General features: G+C 47.8%; 1 protein-coding gene across 7 annotated transcripts in view; it reads left to right on the forward strand.

Moving 5' to 3' along the window:
* LOC108930416 (myocyte-specific enhancer factor 2D homolog) overlaps window positions 1-17,943 on the forward strand; it is a 55,011-nt gene that overhangs the window by 17,854 nt on the left and 19,214 nt on the right. For all 7 annotated transcript variants that reach the window (XR_003797266.1, XM_018745630.2, XM_018745634.2 and 4 more), the window contains exons 2-4: window positions 4,425-4,653; window positions 7,117-7,320; window positions 14,209-14,346. Coding sequence is in view for 6 of the 7 variants with exons in the window: in XM_018745630.2 (XP_018601146.1) it covers window positions 4,600-4,653; window positions 7,117-7,320; window positions 14,209-14,346 (396 nt within the window). In the remaining variant the exon portion in view is untranslated. The remainder of the gene's footprint in view (window positions 1-4,424; window positions 4,654-7,116; window positions 7,321-14,208; window positions 14,347-17,943) is intronic.

The following is a 17,943-nucleotide window of genomic DNA, read 5'->3' on the forward strand; positions in this document are numbered from 1 at the left end:
AGTTGTGGTATTACATGTATCTCGCAGCTGAAAGCTGAACAGATAAATGCGTATTGAAATATGTTTCCGAAGGGGTGTTAACTTTAGAAACCTGACTAACGTCTTCATCTTGATCGTGAGATCCTGTCAGGCAGAGGTCCGATGGGTTTCCATCTACCGGAGCTTGTCTCAGATCCTTTGTTTTGTGCAGGGTGCCTGTCCTTGTCGTGGGAGGTGCTGTCAGCAGTCAGCATACCTCTGGTTGAAAAGAACACGTCTGACTGGTAACCAGCAGTATAGGCTCTCCATTGGGTTCGAGCTCAGTGATGTCAGTGTTTGTCTACAGGGTGCAACTCTTTCCAAGATCTTGACAGCCGATGGTGCTCTTTGCCCAAGTTGGCCTGGAATGGTGGTCCAGCTTCTTGGGATGATAAGAGAGGATCGGGGATGGACTGAGGAAGCATAGATGACTTGGGGATGGCGTGCTGCCATTAGTGGCAAGTTTGTGCCTCCCTTCTGCTTTTGATGTGCAGGTTGGGTGTGTTGTGTTTTGTGTCGGACCCCTGCTGTCAGACGAGTCAAACCACATTGCTCCTGGAGCGCGCCCATCAGATACCCTGATACTGTGAAAACCTACGAGGTATGTTTGCCTTAACTGGGCAGCTGAAAAGAAGTCATGTGGTTACAGTTACAGTAGTTTTACTATTGTAAGAAAGTCATGCGAAGTAATAGCATAAGTATTGTGTGTGGAATGCTTGGTCCTGCCTTGGGGTTACAGCAGATGCCCCGGTTATATCTACCATGTAACTACCCCATCCATGGCCCTCTGGTGTCTCTCTGGGATTGTGATGGGGTGGGAGGGGCGTGAATGTGCACTGCTGTTTATCAGCCTCCTCATGCTGAACCTTTGACCTTGGTGCTGTCACCCCAAGGTGTATCACCTGTCCCTCTTGTTCACACCGGAACCAACGTGCTCTTGCGGTAATCGAGGTTCCCCTGTCAATGAACCCTGCTGCCAGCATCCTTTAGTTGTTCCTCGTGTTCCTGACCTTGACGTTCAGCAATTGTTTCTTGTGGTGCAGCACTACGAGGATGGGGTGAGGGCTTGGCACGGATGTGGTGTGCTATCAGCGAAATGCTAAGGATATCTCAGAACCCCAGAGCTCCCCAGACAGAAGAAGCACCAGCAGGAAAGGCACATGACTGCTTTGGCTTGGCACGTGTTTTTAAGCTCAGCTCAGATCAGATCAGCTCGGCTCATTTCTCTTTGGAATGGCTCGGCTTGGCTCAACTTTGCTCAGCCCCATACGTGGACCTGACTTGTTCATGGTTGTTCATGGCTGTGTTTTCCTCCTCGCTCCAGGTTAACAAACACTCTACTTTCTGTCTCACTCTCACTCGTCACACGCATTTGAGTGAAGGGAAATAATCTTTTCTCCGAAGAGTCTTTTTTTTTCCCTCCCCCTAAAGAAACCCCAGTATTTAAATGTTGGCTTTTTAACAGCTCCTGTGGTAGAGCTGTAGTGGGGGAAAAAAAAAAGACAATCAACATGTGATTACATCTGCTGGCCTTGTGTTCTTGGTTTCACACTGTATCACCTTTAAAATGATATTTCTCATGGTGTTGCACCCCTGAGTTGCTGGCACATGACTGTTAGTTGACCCCTGTGCTGCATGGTAAACCAGGGGTCTGTTATGATTGATGGGCTGTCTATACCCCATGGGCCAGGCTAGCGTTCACCCTCTGAGATGTAAGTCTTTCTCAGGTCTACTCCATCCCCACTCGAGAGTTTAGTTTGTGGCCCAGTGCGAGGGGAGGGGTCAGTCTCGATAAGATCTCCCGGAGGCAGGAAGTGGCCCTCTCGAGCTTCAAGTGCTGAGGTTTGTGGCCTGCCAGTGCAATGTGGAGGGGTGGACAATCAGCCCTTTCACGTATGCCAGCACACAGACCGAACAGACTGCGTTGACCCGAGAAAGCCGGTGCCTCGGAGAGGTGACTGCTGAGGGCCCTCGCAGTGAAAAACAGCATGAAAACAACAGGGGCAACGATTAAGGGTCTTCAGGGTGAAAGGCACGGACAGTGGTTCAGGGACTGCCCTTGAGAAAAAGTTCCAGACTGAAAAGTCAGGCAGTCATGGTTATTAAAAGGTTATTGAAGGTTATTTAAGTTATTAAAATGTGGCAGTTATGGGTCTTGAGAGCAGGGGTGACTGTCAGGAGTCCACATAATGAAGAATATGAGAAGTTGAAAGGTGGCGAATAAGGCTCTGCACAACGAAGAACAAGGGCAGCGGTTAAGAGTCTGCCCGTGGGAGAAAGAAGTTCCAGATTGAAAAGCCCCCTGCAGGGGAACAGCTGTTGCGCCCCTCGGGAGGCTCTTTACCCTGGATGTCTTCAGTGGGATTATTGAGCTGTATAAATGGATGAAAGTGTCGGACTGTAGGCCGTGCGCCTCTGTGGATGAAAGGCTCTGCTAAATGAATTATTGTAATGTAGTTTGTGGTGCTCCGATGTACTCTCTCCAGACGTTCTTCAGGCCCTCTGAGAGTCTTTTTTGTTCTCATGTGACTCGACGTGAAGGAAGCGGCTGTTGTGCTGTGACTGTGGACCTTGGGTCGAAAAGCGGACTGCAGAAATTAGCTTAAATGAGAGCACTTGACGGGACTCCACAGGAGCAATGCTCAGGCTCTGCCTTTGTCCGCAGTGCTTGGCCCGGCGCTCGACGGGTATCCATCAGCCCGTAGCTGAGAGTTTCCCCGAACCCAGCCCTCCGAACACCTGCAGATGAGCGCAGTCACTGCCTCGCCCAGCAAAGGGGAACTGAAAGCGGGGGCGGAAGTGTATGTAAATCACAAGATGGTGATTGCTTTCCTGTCCCCTCCCACCCCAGCAGTGACTAATGTGTTGGTAACGCAGCGCGAGTGACGTGGGCTGTTTACTGCACTTGTGTTTGGGCTACAGCTGTGGAAGCGGAGAGGAGGTTGCTGAGGGCGGGGGTGGCGGTGGGGATTTGGGTGCAGGGGGCAGCGAAACCCACAACGAAGGAAGCTTTCGTGGCGGAAAACACACAACCAGTCCCATCGGCAACTCTGCTCGCAGTTCCTGCAGGTCCACAGGCTCCTATGTTCACTCTGCATTTATATATAGTGCTCTATTTTTAAGGCCTGCTTTTTTTTTATCCGCAAATAGTAATTGCAGGTCTTAAAATGATCATTGGCTTCGCCGGCGTCCTGGGGTTATGTTTGTCTGCTCATTCATTCATTCAGTCTGTCACTCTCTCTCATACTCATACTCACACGCATGCAGACACAGGTGCACGTGCCGACACCAGCCAAGACTAACATACTTCTCTCTCAGGAACCGTAAATCCAGCATGAAGGTGGACTTTGTGTCTGAGAAATCGGTGTTTTTATGCAGACTTGAGCAGCGGAAGTGTGCAGCGAGAGCCCTGTAGGATAGGAGCAGCCGACCCGTAGAGAGCACTTGGCAGCAACTCACTTCTCCACCGTGTTGGAATTTGCGTCCTTGGGGGCAGCGGTGCCTAGTATGTACAGAAAGAAGTGAAAACATTTGCTCCCCGTATGGAAGTGACACCCCCATATGTACACTAGTACATCAGCACTTTGGGGCTTGGATCGGCAGTCTTCTGCAATGGGATTAAGATGTGTTTGCACTGTGAGAGTATGGTGAAGGGCGAGTGTGTATGGTCACAGTGTGTGGCTTTGAGAGGTTAACACAGCCTTGCTGCAAGGGTGGGGATAATGATGTGTGGTTTCGTGGCTGGGAGAGCAGGGTTAAAGAACCTGTAGTTTTAATGGTTGGGAGGGTGTTTTTACAGAAACGGCACACCTCCTGGGCGAGATAGGTAGCGTGTGCCGTAGCGTGTCCAACGCGGCCGACGCAGCTCATTAGAACCCCCTGGAAAGGGGCTGTGACTTCTGAGGAGCGGGCACAGCACAACAGTCTATTAAAATTATAAGTGCTGGAAGTACAGCTTCATACAGCGGTAACATTCAGCAAAGAACAGCAATAATGTTCTCGTTTTAAATTCTGTGCCCTTGGATGTATAACACTGCAGAGGGGTGTGGCAGATAAAACATGCCTGTGTGAGCGAGGCCTGGCCATTATGCAGAGTGTGTGATGTTGTACGGCGAGTCGTACATTTGCGTGTTAAATAAAACATTAAATAAATAATTTAATGTAATTGGAAAGCGACGAGACCTTTCCTTGTCTTTGTTGCCCTCATGTGCTGCACGGACTGTTGGATGTGGAGTAAGACGATGTGATCTAATTTTCTTGGATGCCTGTTTACTTCCAAACTTTGTAGCAGCCCAACAATGCGTTTCTTATTCTCCTAACTTTGATATTTACAGTTCGGCTGATGAGGATTTTTCACCCCCCTGTATGTGTTTTTTTTTATTTATTTTCTATTTAAACTCTTTCAGTGGCCTCCAGTCCACACCAACTGCGAGGGGACAGGCAGACCATGAACTGAAGAATTCGGACCCAGACGCCTACATCTTTTCTCCATCCTTTATTTCGTCCCCTCTCCTTTCATTTCACTGAGGGCCCAGGAGTCCTCGCACTGCACCATACCTCTCGCCCCACCGAGCTGCAGCCATGGGCAGGAAAAAGATCCAGATCCAGCGGATCACAGACGAGCGCAACAAGCAGGTGAGATACCCGTAGAAGCCCAGGAACGTGCTCACCAGGCCAGCGCCTATGAAGGAGCTGCCATGTTTGGCAGCTGATGTTATTCATGCATGTGCTGCTAATGTAATTCATTGTTACACAGGTAATGTGTTTGTGGCTCACGGGTGTGTGTTCATGTAGTACAACGCTGCACAAGTGAGGCGAGTCCAGTACTGTGCAGCTTCTCCAGAGGCTGAGAGGATGTGCCAGCAGTCCTCATGTCTTGTAGGCGAGCCGCCACGTGCAGCGAGTCAAGGCCGTGTCTGGACACCCGCTCCGCTGGGCCTACCTGGCACCTGTCCACAGCACTAGCGCCCTCTCCATTCGCAGTGATGATTGACACGAGCCAGAGACGCGTGCGACCGCTGTGGCAGTTGTGTGTGACAGAAGGACAGATGCGTCTCTAACAGAAACCCAAACACCACCGCAAAGAAGAGGATGTGAAAGCGGGCCGAAACGGCCATTCCAGAGAACTTCCAGACTGCAGCTGCCCTTTGAAAAACCTTGCTCTACGCTTTTCACCGAAATGAAAAATTCATATAGGGCTATTATACAAGATGACTCTGGCAAAGGAACAGATTTGCATAATGCACACGGTACAATGTGCTCTGAGACGTGTACGAGATGAACTGCATTTAACTCTGTATTTGTGCTGCTCGGGACAAGGCAGCAAAACCCTGAGTGGGACTTAAACTTTGGCCTTAGCGGGGCAGCTGCCCTAAAGGACAGTGTGTTTTTAGAAGAAGTACTTTTTCAGTCAGCGTGTATAATTATCACAGGTCTTCACACTGGAGAAAGAACACATTTTCATAATGCGTTTTCAAGTATGTGATTTTAAAAGGGAACAGAGTGAAGGGTGTGTAGCTGTGTTTGTACATTTCCCAAAGCCTGACTTCCAGTCCGGTATAGTTCCTGTCTCTGCAGAGGCCTGAACTTTGACCTTAAAAAGGGTACAGTCCTAGCTCAATGCAAACACTGTCACCATGCCGGTGGCCCCACCCCCTTCTCACCCCGTTCCAGCCCGATTTCGGGCAAGACCGTGACATGTAATGGAACACAAGGCTGTCCCTTCCGCTCTCGAGGTCTCGTGTAATCTCTTCGTAACAGAGGCGAGGATTATGATTATTCCCATCACTGTTACAATAAATTCCCTGGCAGCCCTTCCAAAGCAGTCCCTCGTGTGTTTTAATCACTCCAGAGCCCTGAATGCCGAGTCGTCAGCCATGGGATGCTGAAGCTCGAAGGGGTTCCTTCAAGATTTGAACCCGGTGGATGAACCATGCCGAAGTACACCGCTTGATGTAAAGGAGATGATGATGGGTGGGAGGAAGGTGGCGGCAGTGGGGGGGCAAGCAGGGACAGGTTGCTTGTCAAAGTGCCCAACTTTTAGTTGAAATGTCGCTATGTCCTGCGACTTGTTGACATGGCCCTACCGTTGAGCCCTTGAGTGAGGAATTTTACCCAATTTGATGAAGATGAGTTGAGTTAAATTGTTTGATTCTCTCTGGCTAACAAGATATGATGAAGGTGAATGAAAATTTCATTGTTTTTTAAGACACCGATGATGTGTTTGTTTGCTGGTCTGTTGCACTTAAATCTGCTCACGCTGTCCTTGACATCCGCATGTATAAATGCGATTAATCATGAGCAGCCATAAAAAGATGGTGTCAGTTATGCTTATTCCGGCAGCAGAAAGGAGAAGCGCTTCTCGTAGTAATCTGTGGATTTTTGTTGATTCTATCGTCCTCAATTCCTGTTTCTTCAGCATTCATTTCTTTTTAATTTCCTCAGAGGTTCTAATATGCTTGTCCCACTTTTTGTGTGTGTGTGGTGCGTGTGTGTGGTGTATGTGCACATGCGCATGCCCGGGTGTTTTGTAGGGTTTCTGTGAATTTCAGTACATTGAAGTAATTTGTCCCTAGATACAAAATGATAATTATTTTTTTTGACCAGGGGAATGGTGGTGGGAGGAGCGGAAGGGGGGAGAAAGTGTGAGAGTGTTGAGAGAGTATGTGTGTGTGTGCGTGTGTGCGCGTGTGTGCAAGTGCAAGCTGTCTCCTGCTCCCAAGCTCTCTCCACTGTGACATGGCGAGCGCTCAGGCGTGCAGCGGCACCGAGGAATCACTCCAGCTCGCTCTCATGTGGCACGAACTGGGGGACCTGCCTCCTCCATGCCATGTGTCTCCTCCTCGGTGCTCCTCTGCTGCTTCCCTACACGTTCCATGCAGCGCAGAGCCCAACATGGTCATCACACAACTGACAGTGGAGCTGCAAGCACATAGCGGCAACAGCAAAAGCCCTCAGAAATCTTTTACCATATTGGTTTCACTTACACCTCAATTATCTCTCATCTTCATTTGGCTTCTTTGTTTCCTCTCTGCGTCGTTTTCTGCCCTCCTCCTTTAACTGGAATGTTGCCTTGTACCCCCCACCCCCGACCCACAGGTCACCTTCACCAAGCGCAAGTTCGGCCTGATGAAGAAAGCCTACGAGCTGAGCGTGCTGTGCGATTGCGAGATTGCCCTCATCATCTTCAACCACACCAACAAGCTCTTCCAGTACGCCAGCACGGACATGGACAAGGTGCTGCTCAAGTACACCGAGTACAACGAGCCGCACGAGAGCCGCACCAACGCCGATATCATTGAGGTACGAGGGGCTCCGAGCCAGCCCTTGCCCCGGGGAGGGTGTCGGGTAAATCTGCTGACATTCTGTTGGTGTCCAGTTCCTCTTGAGCTTCCATTTCCTGCCACCAGTACTCTGTTTACGGGAGGATACTTTTAACACAAGCAATTTATTTTTGTAGTTCTGTTTTGTGTGTATTTTTTGTCTGTCGAATTTCAGTAAGTCTTTTTTGTTCTTGTTTGGAAACAGTCCTCCCCTCTAGGTTCCCACCTCGGGGTTATAGATGCAGTAGACGGGCACCGTGAGCTCTCATTTTTTCAGGAAGGTGAAGCCAGGCAGCAGCTGTCCTTGGCCACTCTGGTCCCTTGTGGCCATTTGTGCGTTGGAAATCCTGTGCTTGGTGTGTGTTGGACTTTGAATGGGTAAGCTCCCTTTCTGGGGCCGTGATGCAGATGACCTGCAGTGCCAGCCCGCCGCAGGCCTCGGACCTGTGAGCGCTTTGCTGATCCCGTGAGGGGTGAGTCGAGGATCTCATGAGCACTTTGGGCTGACTGGCTGGGCGCCTGGAGTGCAGTACAACTGGCACAAAGACCGCCACCCACCGCCATTTTCACGTGGAACGTCTGTGAAACCCAATCACATTACAGCAGCCCTGTACTGATGGAGAGCAATCACCTTGGAGAAGGTGTTATTTTAAAAGCTGTGTTTGAGCTACGGGTGGTGTGAGGACAGGGAACTGGCAGGGCACTGTTAATGGGGGTGTTGGATTATGCGCTCGAAGCTCCATCAGTAAAACTGCCCTGCAGCCTGGTAATTGGAAAATGCTGGAGCCCCTTGTTAAGTCCCTCCTCCCCCATTATAGGAGTAAAGGCTTAGAGAGTCATGCCAACTGATTGAATGACCCCCATTACTCAGTCACATTTGACTACACGTTGCCTTGGAAGATCTACTGTGTGAACGCAGTGCAGGTGAAAGCTTGATGATTCTTTGTGTATGTGTAACAGAGTAACATTAATGCTGTTTCTTTGTAGTTGAAAGACCTTGGTTCGTAACCCAATCAAGGTACTCACCTGGAATTGCTCCAGTAGAAATTACTCCGCAGCATAAATGGGTAAATATGGGGAGCTGGTACTGTAGTGGTTAGAGCTGCTGCCTTGGAATCCAAGGCAAGGTACTTACCCTAAATTGCTCCAGTAAAAATTCCCGAGCTGAATAAATGGATAAATAATTGTAAGTAGCTTAACATTGTATATCTCTTTGGAGAAAAGCATCAGCTAAATGAACAAATGTAAATTTAAATCACAATATATAACTTCCTATACTCATCAATCTGCAAACACAACTGGGACTCAAAGTCTGTAAGTCAGTTTGTACAAATTCTCAAGTCAATTTTACTACTAAATCACAGTCATCCATTATCATTAACTGAGTTACTGGATCACAGCCCATCTTGGAAGCCCAAGTTGTGAGGCAGAGTTCACCCTGGATATGACACCAGTGCATCACAGTGTAAAATTTTATGTTATGTATTCTTTTTTTTCAAAATACTTAAAATTAAGTACTCCACAGCTTCCTGTTCAGTCCTAATTTCAGACCAGTTCATCACATATACATGTCCATTGTTTGTCAGATTCTAGTAACTTTCAGCTTTACGTAATATCGACACAATCCATAAATGATTAGTAATACACATTTTCCAGATTTTATTTGTAGGTTAAAGTCTTAAAATCTTAGCTATACCTACTTTAACTATATTAAAAATAAAACATTTAAAATTACTGAAAGTAGACTCCTGTTCAATGTCAAATTGTTGACTTTCGTCCTGTGAGTGTTCGGCATCTATAATTTTGTTGTAGATCAGCAACACTCAGAAATGGCGAATGAAACAGCTGTAAACACTGTGGCAGGAAGTTGAATTAGTCTGTCACTCCTATTTTGGGTATGTTTTGCTGCCAACTAAAGGCTGGATCTGGAAGCGCAAGTTGCTCTGCTCCACAAAAGACAAATTAATCATCAACACTGGAAAAAGTTCATTTTTTGGAAAATTGACTGTTTGTAACGGATGGGGCCACACTATACAAACCTACTGTAAATCACAACGGGTTCAGCTAAATGAATGTGTGTATTTTGGTATATATACTATATACGTGTGTCTGTTCACGTACAATACCAGTCAAAAGTTTGGACACACATACAAAAATTTTGTTCTAAAAAAAAATTCAGATGTAGGCATCGAATTCACTATGAATAGTTGTCTTAGAAACAATTTTCCATCATTTAAGCGTAAGCCTTTAAATTGAAATGTCTTCAAGGTTGTTAAAAAAAAAAACAAAACGCATTCGATTAGGTATGCCTAAACTTTTTACTGGTACTGGTTTGTGTGTGTAATATATAATAAAGTTTTAAAGTATTTTTACTGTCAGATAGCTATAGCAAGGATTTTTCTGTATATGTACTGTACATATATTTGCCTGAGAGCGTGTTTCATATAGGTTGTATATGAGCTGTGTGTTTCACTTGTGTGCTAGACTGTAGAGCTGTACGGAACATGGGAATCTGATGACTGTCTTGGTTTCCAGCTGCTTATGATTCCTAACTGTGTGTGTGTGTGTGTGTGTGTGTGTGTGTGTGTGTGTGTGTCTGTGTCTGTGTGTGTCTCTGGCAATAGGGGTGTTTGGGGAAGAGTCATGTGCCCTCTCTCCACAGTCCACATCAGTGCAGACCTGGCCAGGCCTCATGCAATATGCAGGGCCTCCCAGGGGCTGCTGGGGACTTGCACCAAGAGTGGACCACAGAGCAGATAATTCCAGGAGCACAGGGCCACGGTGGCCTTTCATAGCAGCACGTTGTTTTGCGAGCAGCGAACCGAAATGCCTCACCACAGGCGGGGGAGTCCAGAAGGCATGAAGCATGTGTTTGTCACCCTTCAGTCTAGTGTGTTTGTCCGAGTAGGTGTGACACATTCGCACACTCACCGATGCACAAACACACGCTCCTACGCACTCAAACACACGTGCGCACAGTCTCACTGTCCTGCTACTGTAAATGCAGGCTCCCTCACTCCCCCCTTCCCCCCCTTCTCCTTGCACGTGCTGAGGGTATAGGCGGCTCTGCTTCTTTTGCCAGAGTGTGTTAATCCGCTTGACTGCAGATCCTGATCAGGAGATGCAAGGAGAAGGGTTAGCAGAGGAGAAAGGAAGTGGGAGTGAAAGAGAGATGGAGACAGATAGAGGGAGAAACAAGCAAGAAAATTTTTTTCTTCTTCTTCTCCTTTTTCTTCCTCCTCCCCTTCCCCATTATCAGCCCAGGGGAGGATATTACACTCCTGCATCAGGGGGCTCAGAGGGGTGTAATGTGATGGTTTTTTTTTTTTTTTTCCTCCCCTGTGCGCGAAAGCATTTATGAGCAGCACTATTAAGCAAACCAGTGACTCTGAGCTTGGGGGAGTGAGAGCTCATCGGGGGAACATGAGAGGAGAGAACACATAGGGCGAGACCCCGAGGGGATGTGAACCTTTTTTTCAGATTATAAACAGCTTGGCCCTCTTTACAAAGTGTGCTGTTTTCACATTCTTTGCTTTGATGGGCTCCAGTTAACTTAGCAGTGAGGCACTGGATTTGTGACCAAAAGGTTACAAGTTCAAATCCCAGGAGGAGTCTTGCCATTGTACCCTTTAGAAAGATGCTTAGCCTGAACTGCTTCAGTAAGTATCCAGATGGCTAAGATATTGATGGAGGGGTAGGCTCTAAACGGCTGTTACTACGGCGACATTGATCATGTGAGCTGCCTTCCTTTCCACGATGTTGCCTACCGCTAAGCCTGCTTTGTGGCGTTGACCAGATTCCACGGGTGTGCTTAACATCTGACATGACCCCACGTTGTCTCCCGTGTGAGAGAGAGAGGAGGACTGGTGCTCTCCTACGTTGGCCCTGTGATGACAGTATGCATGACCCCGATCACCTTGGTTATGTGCCTTTTTTTTTTTTTTTTTTTGATGTTCCCATCATAGTCCCTTGCTGTGCAATCAGACCATGACACTTACCCAGGATTACATCAACTGCTCCCTTTAATGCTTACCTGGCTGGTAGTTAGGTCTTGCTGCTGTCTTCAGCGAATGTGGGTTGAGGTTGGCGAAAAAGCGCGTTGCCGACTGTGCTGTGACTCACAGCATCGCAGGGCATTGGAGGAGACGGGGTTTTTTTTGCTTTGTATAACAGTGTCACTCTGTGGGCCGGTATCCGACAAGGTGGGGGCTGGGATGGAATGTCGCTGTGAGGGGCGGACAAGGATGTGGTTAAAAGCCAAGATGGCGACTAGTCAGAGCCATTACCACAAGCTGCTGGTGTGGTTTTGAATGGGTGAGGATAATTGGGTTTTATTTAAAGGTACTCAGACTTCCAGGATGAATGAAAATAGCTCCAGGCCCACTGGATATGTGTCAGGGCCCATGCATATGTGTGCGCATGTGTTTGTGTGCACCAGTATTTGGGTGCAAGGAACGGCCCTCCAGTGTGGAAGTCGAGCAAGGATCCAGTGGGTTTCGGACCGTTTGTCGGTACAGGTTCCAGGACGTGATGCTGTGCTGGCTGCCGTCAATGGTGGTGTGAGGCCAGAGGGGGCTGTGTTGCGCTGACAGAGTCGCACTCGCTCAGGCCATATGGCAAAAGACGTTACCGCGCAGAGAGAGAGCGAGAGCGTGATCGTAGCTGACGGAGAGGAGAGGAGGGAGGCTGCCAGTGATAGGGCGAGCGAGGCAGGCGGGGGGGTGGGCAGCCCAGCCAGTCAGAGGCCACTGAGCTCTGCAGGGGAATCTTGCCCTGACAACACGGCAGATTGGCCCCCGCCGGAAGCAGGACACACATAAGTTAGGCGCGCAGGCTGACCCAAGTGACGGACAGCTGTGAGCATCCGGGCGCTTGCATGCGCAGGTGAGCCAGTAGTTTCTGTCATTCACCTAAACGTGGAATTACCTCACTGTTCACAAATATCAGAGGTACTGATTAATGGTAAATGAAATACTTCATCCTTTGGGGTAAGCATGAGGGTTATGAGAGCGGATCCTGAGCAGCAGCTTCCAGCATGTTTCAGCAGTGCCGCTGTCAGCGCGTGAAGTGGGCGGGATTCTTCCGTGCTCCTGCCTCCTCACTGCCCCTGGCATATTCCTTTATTAATAAAGAATGGATGTGGTAGAATTCCTGGATTGTAATCCGTTGGAGCGTTCGCTTGAGGCCTCCAGCAAAGCTCCTTACAGTGGGGCTGAACCCTGCCTGCCTGCCTGCCTCCCCCAGCTTAATGCTCCGCTCAGTTGCCTCCCCTCGCAGTCCTGTGCTGCACATCGCAGTGTGTGCGTTGTATTGTGCGCAGCACTGTGAACGTTATACACACGGCACAGGGAAGGAGTAAACAGTGTAACACTTTCGTTTGAGCCTGGACATTGAAGCACCTTCTCAGCAATCTGGTTTGTTTTCAGGCAAATGAGTCTGAGCGCTTCCTGTCCCTATGCTTACTTTTTGTGCAAAAACAAAGAAATCTAGTTTATTCCAAAGGAGCTGGGAGTGTTTCTGAGCTCAGATGAGGCCCACCTGCAACGCACCTCCGCAGCAGGTGCCGTACGCCTTTCGACAACGTGGTCTGAGGTGTGGCCAGCCCATCGGAACTGCAGCGGAGGCGGGGCGGGAGGTGCCATGGATGTCGATGTCGACGTTCAGCGTTTGGCAGAAGAGGGCTTCCTGTCGAGGAGGGGAGCGGAGCGTGCCGAGGGAGAAACAAATGGAGAGGGGGTGGAGAAATGAAGAGAATTAGAGGGAGGGGAGAGATCTGAGATGCTGCCTAAACGAAAGGCGCGTGTGTAATTGGACAGATGGTGGAAGCTTTAGAGGAGAATGTGGCAAGAGCGAACAGTTGCACGCACGGCTCTTTTGTTTGTTCTAGACACCTGTGCTTCACGTGGAGGGAAAGGTCAAGTCCACGCAACTCTATATCACTGCTTCGGTGGAATTTCATTAGGCTAGACAAGCTTTAATTCGATTAGGTATCCTCAAGAGGACCTAACTGTCCCAGGGTGAGCTGGAGGTTAATGCCTAACCCCATCCACACGAGCAGGGCGTAAGGCAACGAACCAGTAAATGCCCTAAGATGAGGAGTTCAGGATGGAGAGCTAGGGCCCGAAGAGGAACATCTACTGATTTGATTTGCATTACAGATAAAAGAACCCCTTGTAATGAAATAGATATTGAATGATTATTGAAACAGTCCCACTTTTAGCCTCAGTTTAATTTTTGTAATTTAAGATATATGTTGAGCTTTGAGATTGAGATTGAAGTTCAGTGATCTGAAAAAAAACAGATGATGAAACCCAGAGAAAGTCTTCTGAAGTAGAGACACACATTATGATGATGGCTGCTGTGGGGCTCATGGTTTTGTTTTTTTTTTTTTCTTTTTTTGAGCTTCTGAGTGACATGTGCAGTAATAACTTCTGGTGTAGAGGTTATGAAATTTCACCCCTTTCCAGGTTAGCATTATTGTGGTTATTCATTAATTGATCACACAGATGTGATGAGAATCCACATGAACCTATAGCAGTTATCCTGGCTGGCAAAGTGGCCTGGCTGTGAAAGTGGGACGCGCTGTTGGTTGCGCTGTTGGCCGCACTGTTGGGGCTGTATTGGGGTTGTGTTGGGTCTCAGTGCTCCATTGTGTCATCAAACAGTTTTACTGCATGATTTCTAAACCAAGCTGTGAACGCTTGTTGTTACACTTTTCTGATTTGTAAACGGTTCCATATACTGGCGACAGCATCAGCTGGGAAACTGGTAAAAAGTAAGTGCTTCTGAAGAGAAACATGCCCAGAGATGAACTGCCTTTCTGTGTGCTTGTCCCCCTACTTCCTGCCTCCTACCGTGCGCTGGGCAGACATTGCGGAAGAAAGGCTTCAATGGCTGTGACAGCCCAGAGCCAGATGGCGAGGACTCCATCGACCAGAGCCCGCTCAATGACGACAAGTACCGCAAGACCAATGAGGACCTGGACATCCTCTTCAAAAGATACGGGGTGAGTCATTGTTCTTCTTCTGAGCTTTTCCCTCCTTTCTCACCCCACCCACGAACATGTGAGAAGTACAGTTGAGATGTGATGGTGAGCAGTATCATAAAAAGATGTCGTGCTTACAGGGACCATCCCTCCTTGTTCTCCAACCCCACTTCCCAAAATACCCCAATAGGCGTATGTTTGGGTGACGTACAGTACCCGCCGCCCACTTTTTCCTTTTGTGAAATCTGGCACCCTGTACAGCCCATCATTGCAGTTTCTAAATGTATTATGAAAATGATCTTTAATTTTTCATTATGGTCGTTGTACAGACTAAATATTTACTGCTTATATCTGTATCGTAATGTGTTGGCCCGCAGTATTGCACATAATGGCCTCAACTTGTGTTGACACAGGAGGTATTCGAACGCCGAGGGGGAAACGGGGTGTACTCTATGTCTCTGTTGACCCACACCCCGAGCACACACTTCACCAACACTAACAACAGAGGAATCTAGCACACGGCACCAGCCTCTCAGTTCTGTAATCCCAGAGCGACAGCCGCTGGCTGCGAGGCATAACCTTAATCCTGCTCTCTAATCTCCCACAGCATTTGTGGCAGGTAAAAAAAAGGGGGAAAGCACGGAATTTCACACTCACTTTGACCAGCAGCCACTTTATTTTATTAGCCGTGTTTGTCTTTTGGGGAAATCCTTTGTCTGTTGTGAATGGTGTGGAGTGAATGAGGTCGTCACTGATGTTTTCCCCACTGAAACCACTTCTCCATAGATGGCAATCAAGATCAGGTCCTTCACATGCCGACTGCTGTTGGCTGCCAATATGTGTCACCCCCAGCAGTCTGAGCAGTGATTTTGTCATAGAGCAGTTTGAGGTTAAACTTTAAACGCTTATCAGTCTTTCTAACTTGTAAATAGGGTGAGGACACAGTTTTAAAGGGACACGTACTGTGGCATACTTTGAAGTTGTTCTGACATTGTAAAGTCAAGTTTGGTGTTACTGTTTTTATTTAAGTGACCTTGACGAAGGTCAGTGTGTTTTCCCCCCCCCATGATGCAACAATTTATTATCCATCACATGCTGAAGCTGGTAAGAGCACTCAATCCATTCCCAAAGCTCTAACCCTCACAAGGGTTTTAGGACACAATGTGTGAGGAACTAGGGCATTCGTTTCACTCCTTCCCGTACCCTTGCATGCCCGCAATTCAACAGAGTGCCGAGCGGCAGTGAAAAATGGGTTAGTTCAGCTGCAGTCTTTGGGTTTGTGCTTGACGGTGCCGGCTGCCAAGGGCTTTACAGCTAAGGGTTCAACCCTCACCCTCGCTGCCGAAGGTGAGCAGGCAAGAATGTGATCGCCATGGTAGCGAGAATGTGGGTGATTTTCTCCATGTCTGGATTCACCGTGACTAATTCTTGTGGACATAAACAAATAAAATAGGATGCTGAAACATGAGTCATCTACCAGAACTTACTGTCAGGATGAAATGTGGGGTGACCTTCTTTTTTGGACACGTCTACCCGTGAAACCAGTACCAAATAGCAGCTGCTTGAATTTCGTTAGCCACAGTTAAGGAGAGACATGCTGCTGACGAGATTGAAGCGGAGCCCTAATAAGTGGTCTCCAGGGTATTAGGCATCAGTGACAAAAGCAGAGAAGGGGTCCGGGAGTTACAGACTTATGCCAAGGATCCACTTTATCCGTGTTCCTCAGACAGACGGTCGAGACGATGGAAAGTCTCGTCGCTGGAGATTAAACGCGTGCAGAGTGTATTAGGGAGTAACGGCGTTAACTTTTGCAGTATTTCTAATTTGTGGTGATACGCACAGACAATTTGGTCTTATCTCCCTTGGCTCTGTTTGGCTGAGTCAGCTGTTAGCAATAGCCTTAAGCTTTGCTGTCAGGAAGACTTACAATTAGAATGAGTTTAAGGACAGAGTTTGAGGCAGATCGGACCATTTGTCCAAGGGATGTCTTATAAATGGATTTTAAAAAAAAAAAGGGAGTATGAATAAAATTTTTGCCATACATTGCCGTTTTAAGTGAGACGAATAGAAAGATTAGTTCTGCAACGCAAAGTGTTACTGGTTATTTATTCTCTTAAGTCAATTCTCTTTGCTCCTCACCATTTTTTAAAGATATCTTCAGATCTTCACAGTTAAGAAATCCTCAGGAAAGAATCTTAAATGAATGTTGTGGACATGTGTGTGCAGATGATGAACCACAGACAAGTGTGGAATTCCTGCTCTTATCTCCAGAAAGCTCCTTAAGACGGAGCTGACCACTGGTCTAATTGTTAGCCATCTAATTCCCAGGTCCATCTGGAGTCATTATGAGAGATTAAGGCTCTCAGGGGTCGTTCTGCTGGAGCTCTCATGCTCCGTTGGTTCCAGTACACTTCAGTTAGCACCATGGAATTCTTCTAGATCGAATCGATTAAATTCCTGATTTCCTTGTTTGTTTTGTTGCATGCGCTTGTTTGTATTTTGGTTTGGTTTCTTCTTGTTTGCCATCTGGTTTTGTGGTTAAGTTGCAGATGAGCTTTCAGAACATTCTGTCCTCTTTTGTAGAATCACAGAGAAGAATCAAATGCTGCACCAGTGTATAGACTGTGTGTCTAGTTAAGTTATAATAATTTCACTTTACACATTCAGACATTATGCTTTTTTCCATCTTGCTGCTTCTTATCGTTGCCAGTTTCTTTGATATTTAAATGTACAAACGGAGGCCTGCTGATGGAATGAGTTACAAATTTATGCATCCTCTTAAGATGACGAATTTATTCTGTGTTAAAAAGTTCAGCTGCAGTATGTTGATAATTTGTAGTCTACCATAAACAAGTGGAAAATCTTAGACTTGAGGTTCAGACATTTTTTCAGCTCCTCCAGACCAGTTGTTCACAGCCATTCATCCGTTTTTGTGAACCACTTATCCTGTGTAGCATAGGGCATGAGGTGGGGTGCGCAGTGGGTACACCCAGGACAGGGGGGGTAATGGAGAGACGTTGTAAGTTAACAGTTAAGATTTTGACTTTGCTTTTTTGCGAATGAAGCTGAGCTTTTGTACCAAGACCGAAGCATCCAGGGAAGGTGCTCGATGGGTAATTCGCATTTCTGAAGCTTTCTGTCGCCATGTGGCCTGGGCTCGAGTTGCTCCCGTTCAGGAATCTGCGAAAGGTATCCTTCATGTCACGCCCACAACCTCATCGCAACTCACTGCACCTGGGGGTGATCGGGGAAATGGAGCATAAAAGGACGACGCCAGACCGACCAGATCGCGGAACCTCATTGAGCCATCCACTCACCCACACCTGCAATCTCCCGCGATTTCTCCTGCATCCTTGTTTTCCTCCTCGTCCTTGTTCCAGTACCTGTTCCGGTTCCTGTTCCTTTCCTCCCCGAATCCAGTCCCCCGTCTCTTCGTTCTCTTCGTTCCCTGACCATTGGCTTCGTTTCCTGGACTACGGCTTCGGATTCTCCCGGTATTGACGTCTGCTCACCGGTGACCCTCGCTACACAGACAACGCATTCTGCCTCCCGATTCTGTATAGAATAACACCGTGCAACCGCACTTGGGTCCACATCACCCTAGCGAACGTGACACTT

Source organism: Scleropages formosus, chromosome 23, assembly GCF_900964775.1.
Source record: "Scleropages formosus chromosome 23, fSclFor1.1, whole genome shotgun sequence".
Taxonomy (NCBI): Eukaryota; Metazoa; Chordata; class Actinopteri; order Osteoglossiformes; family Osteoglossidae; genus Scleropages; species Scleropages formosus.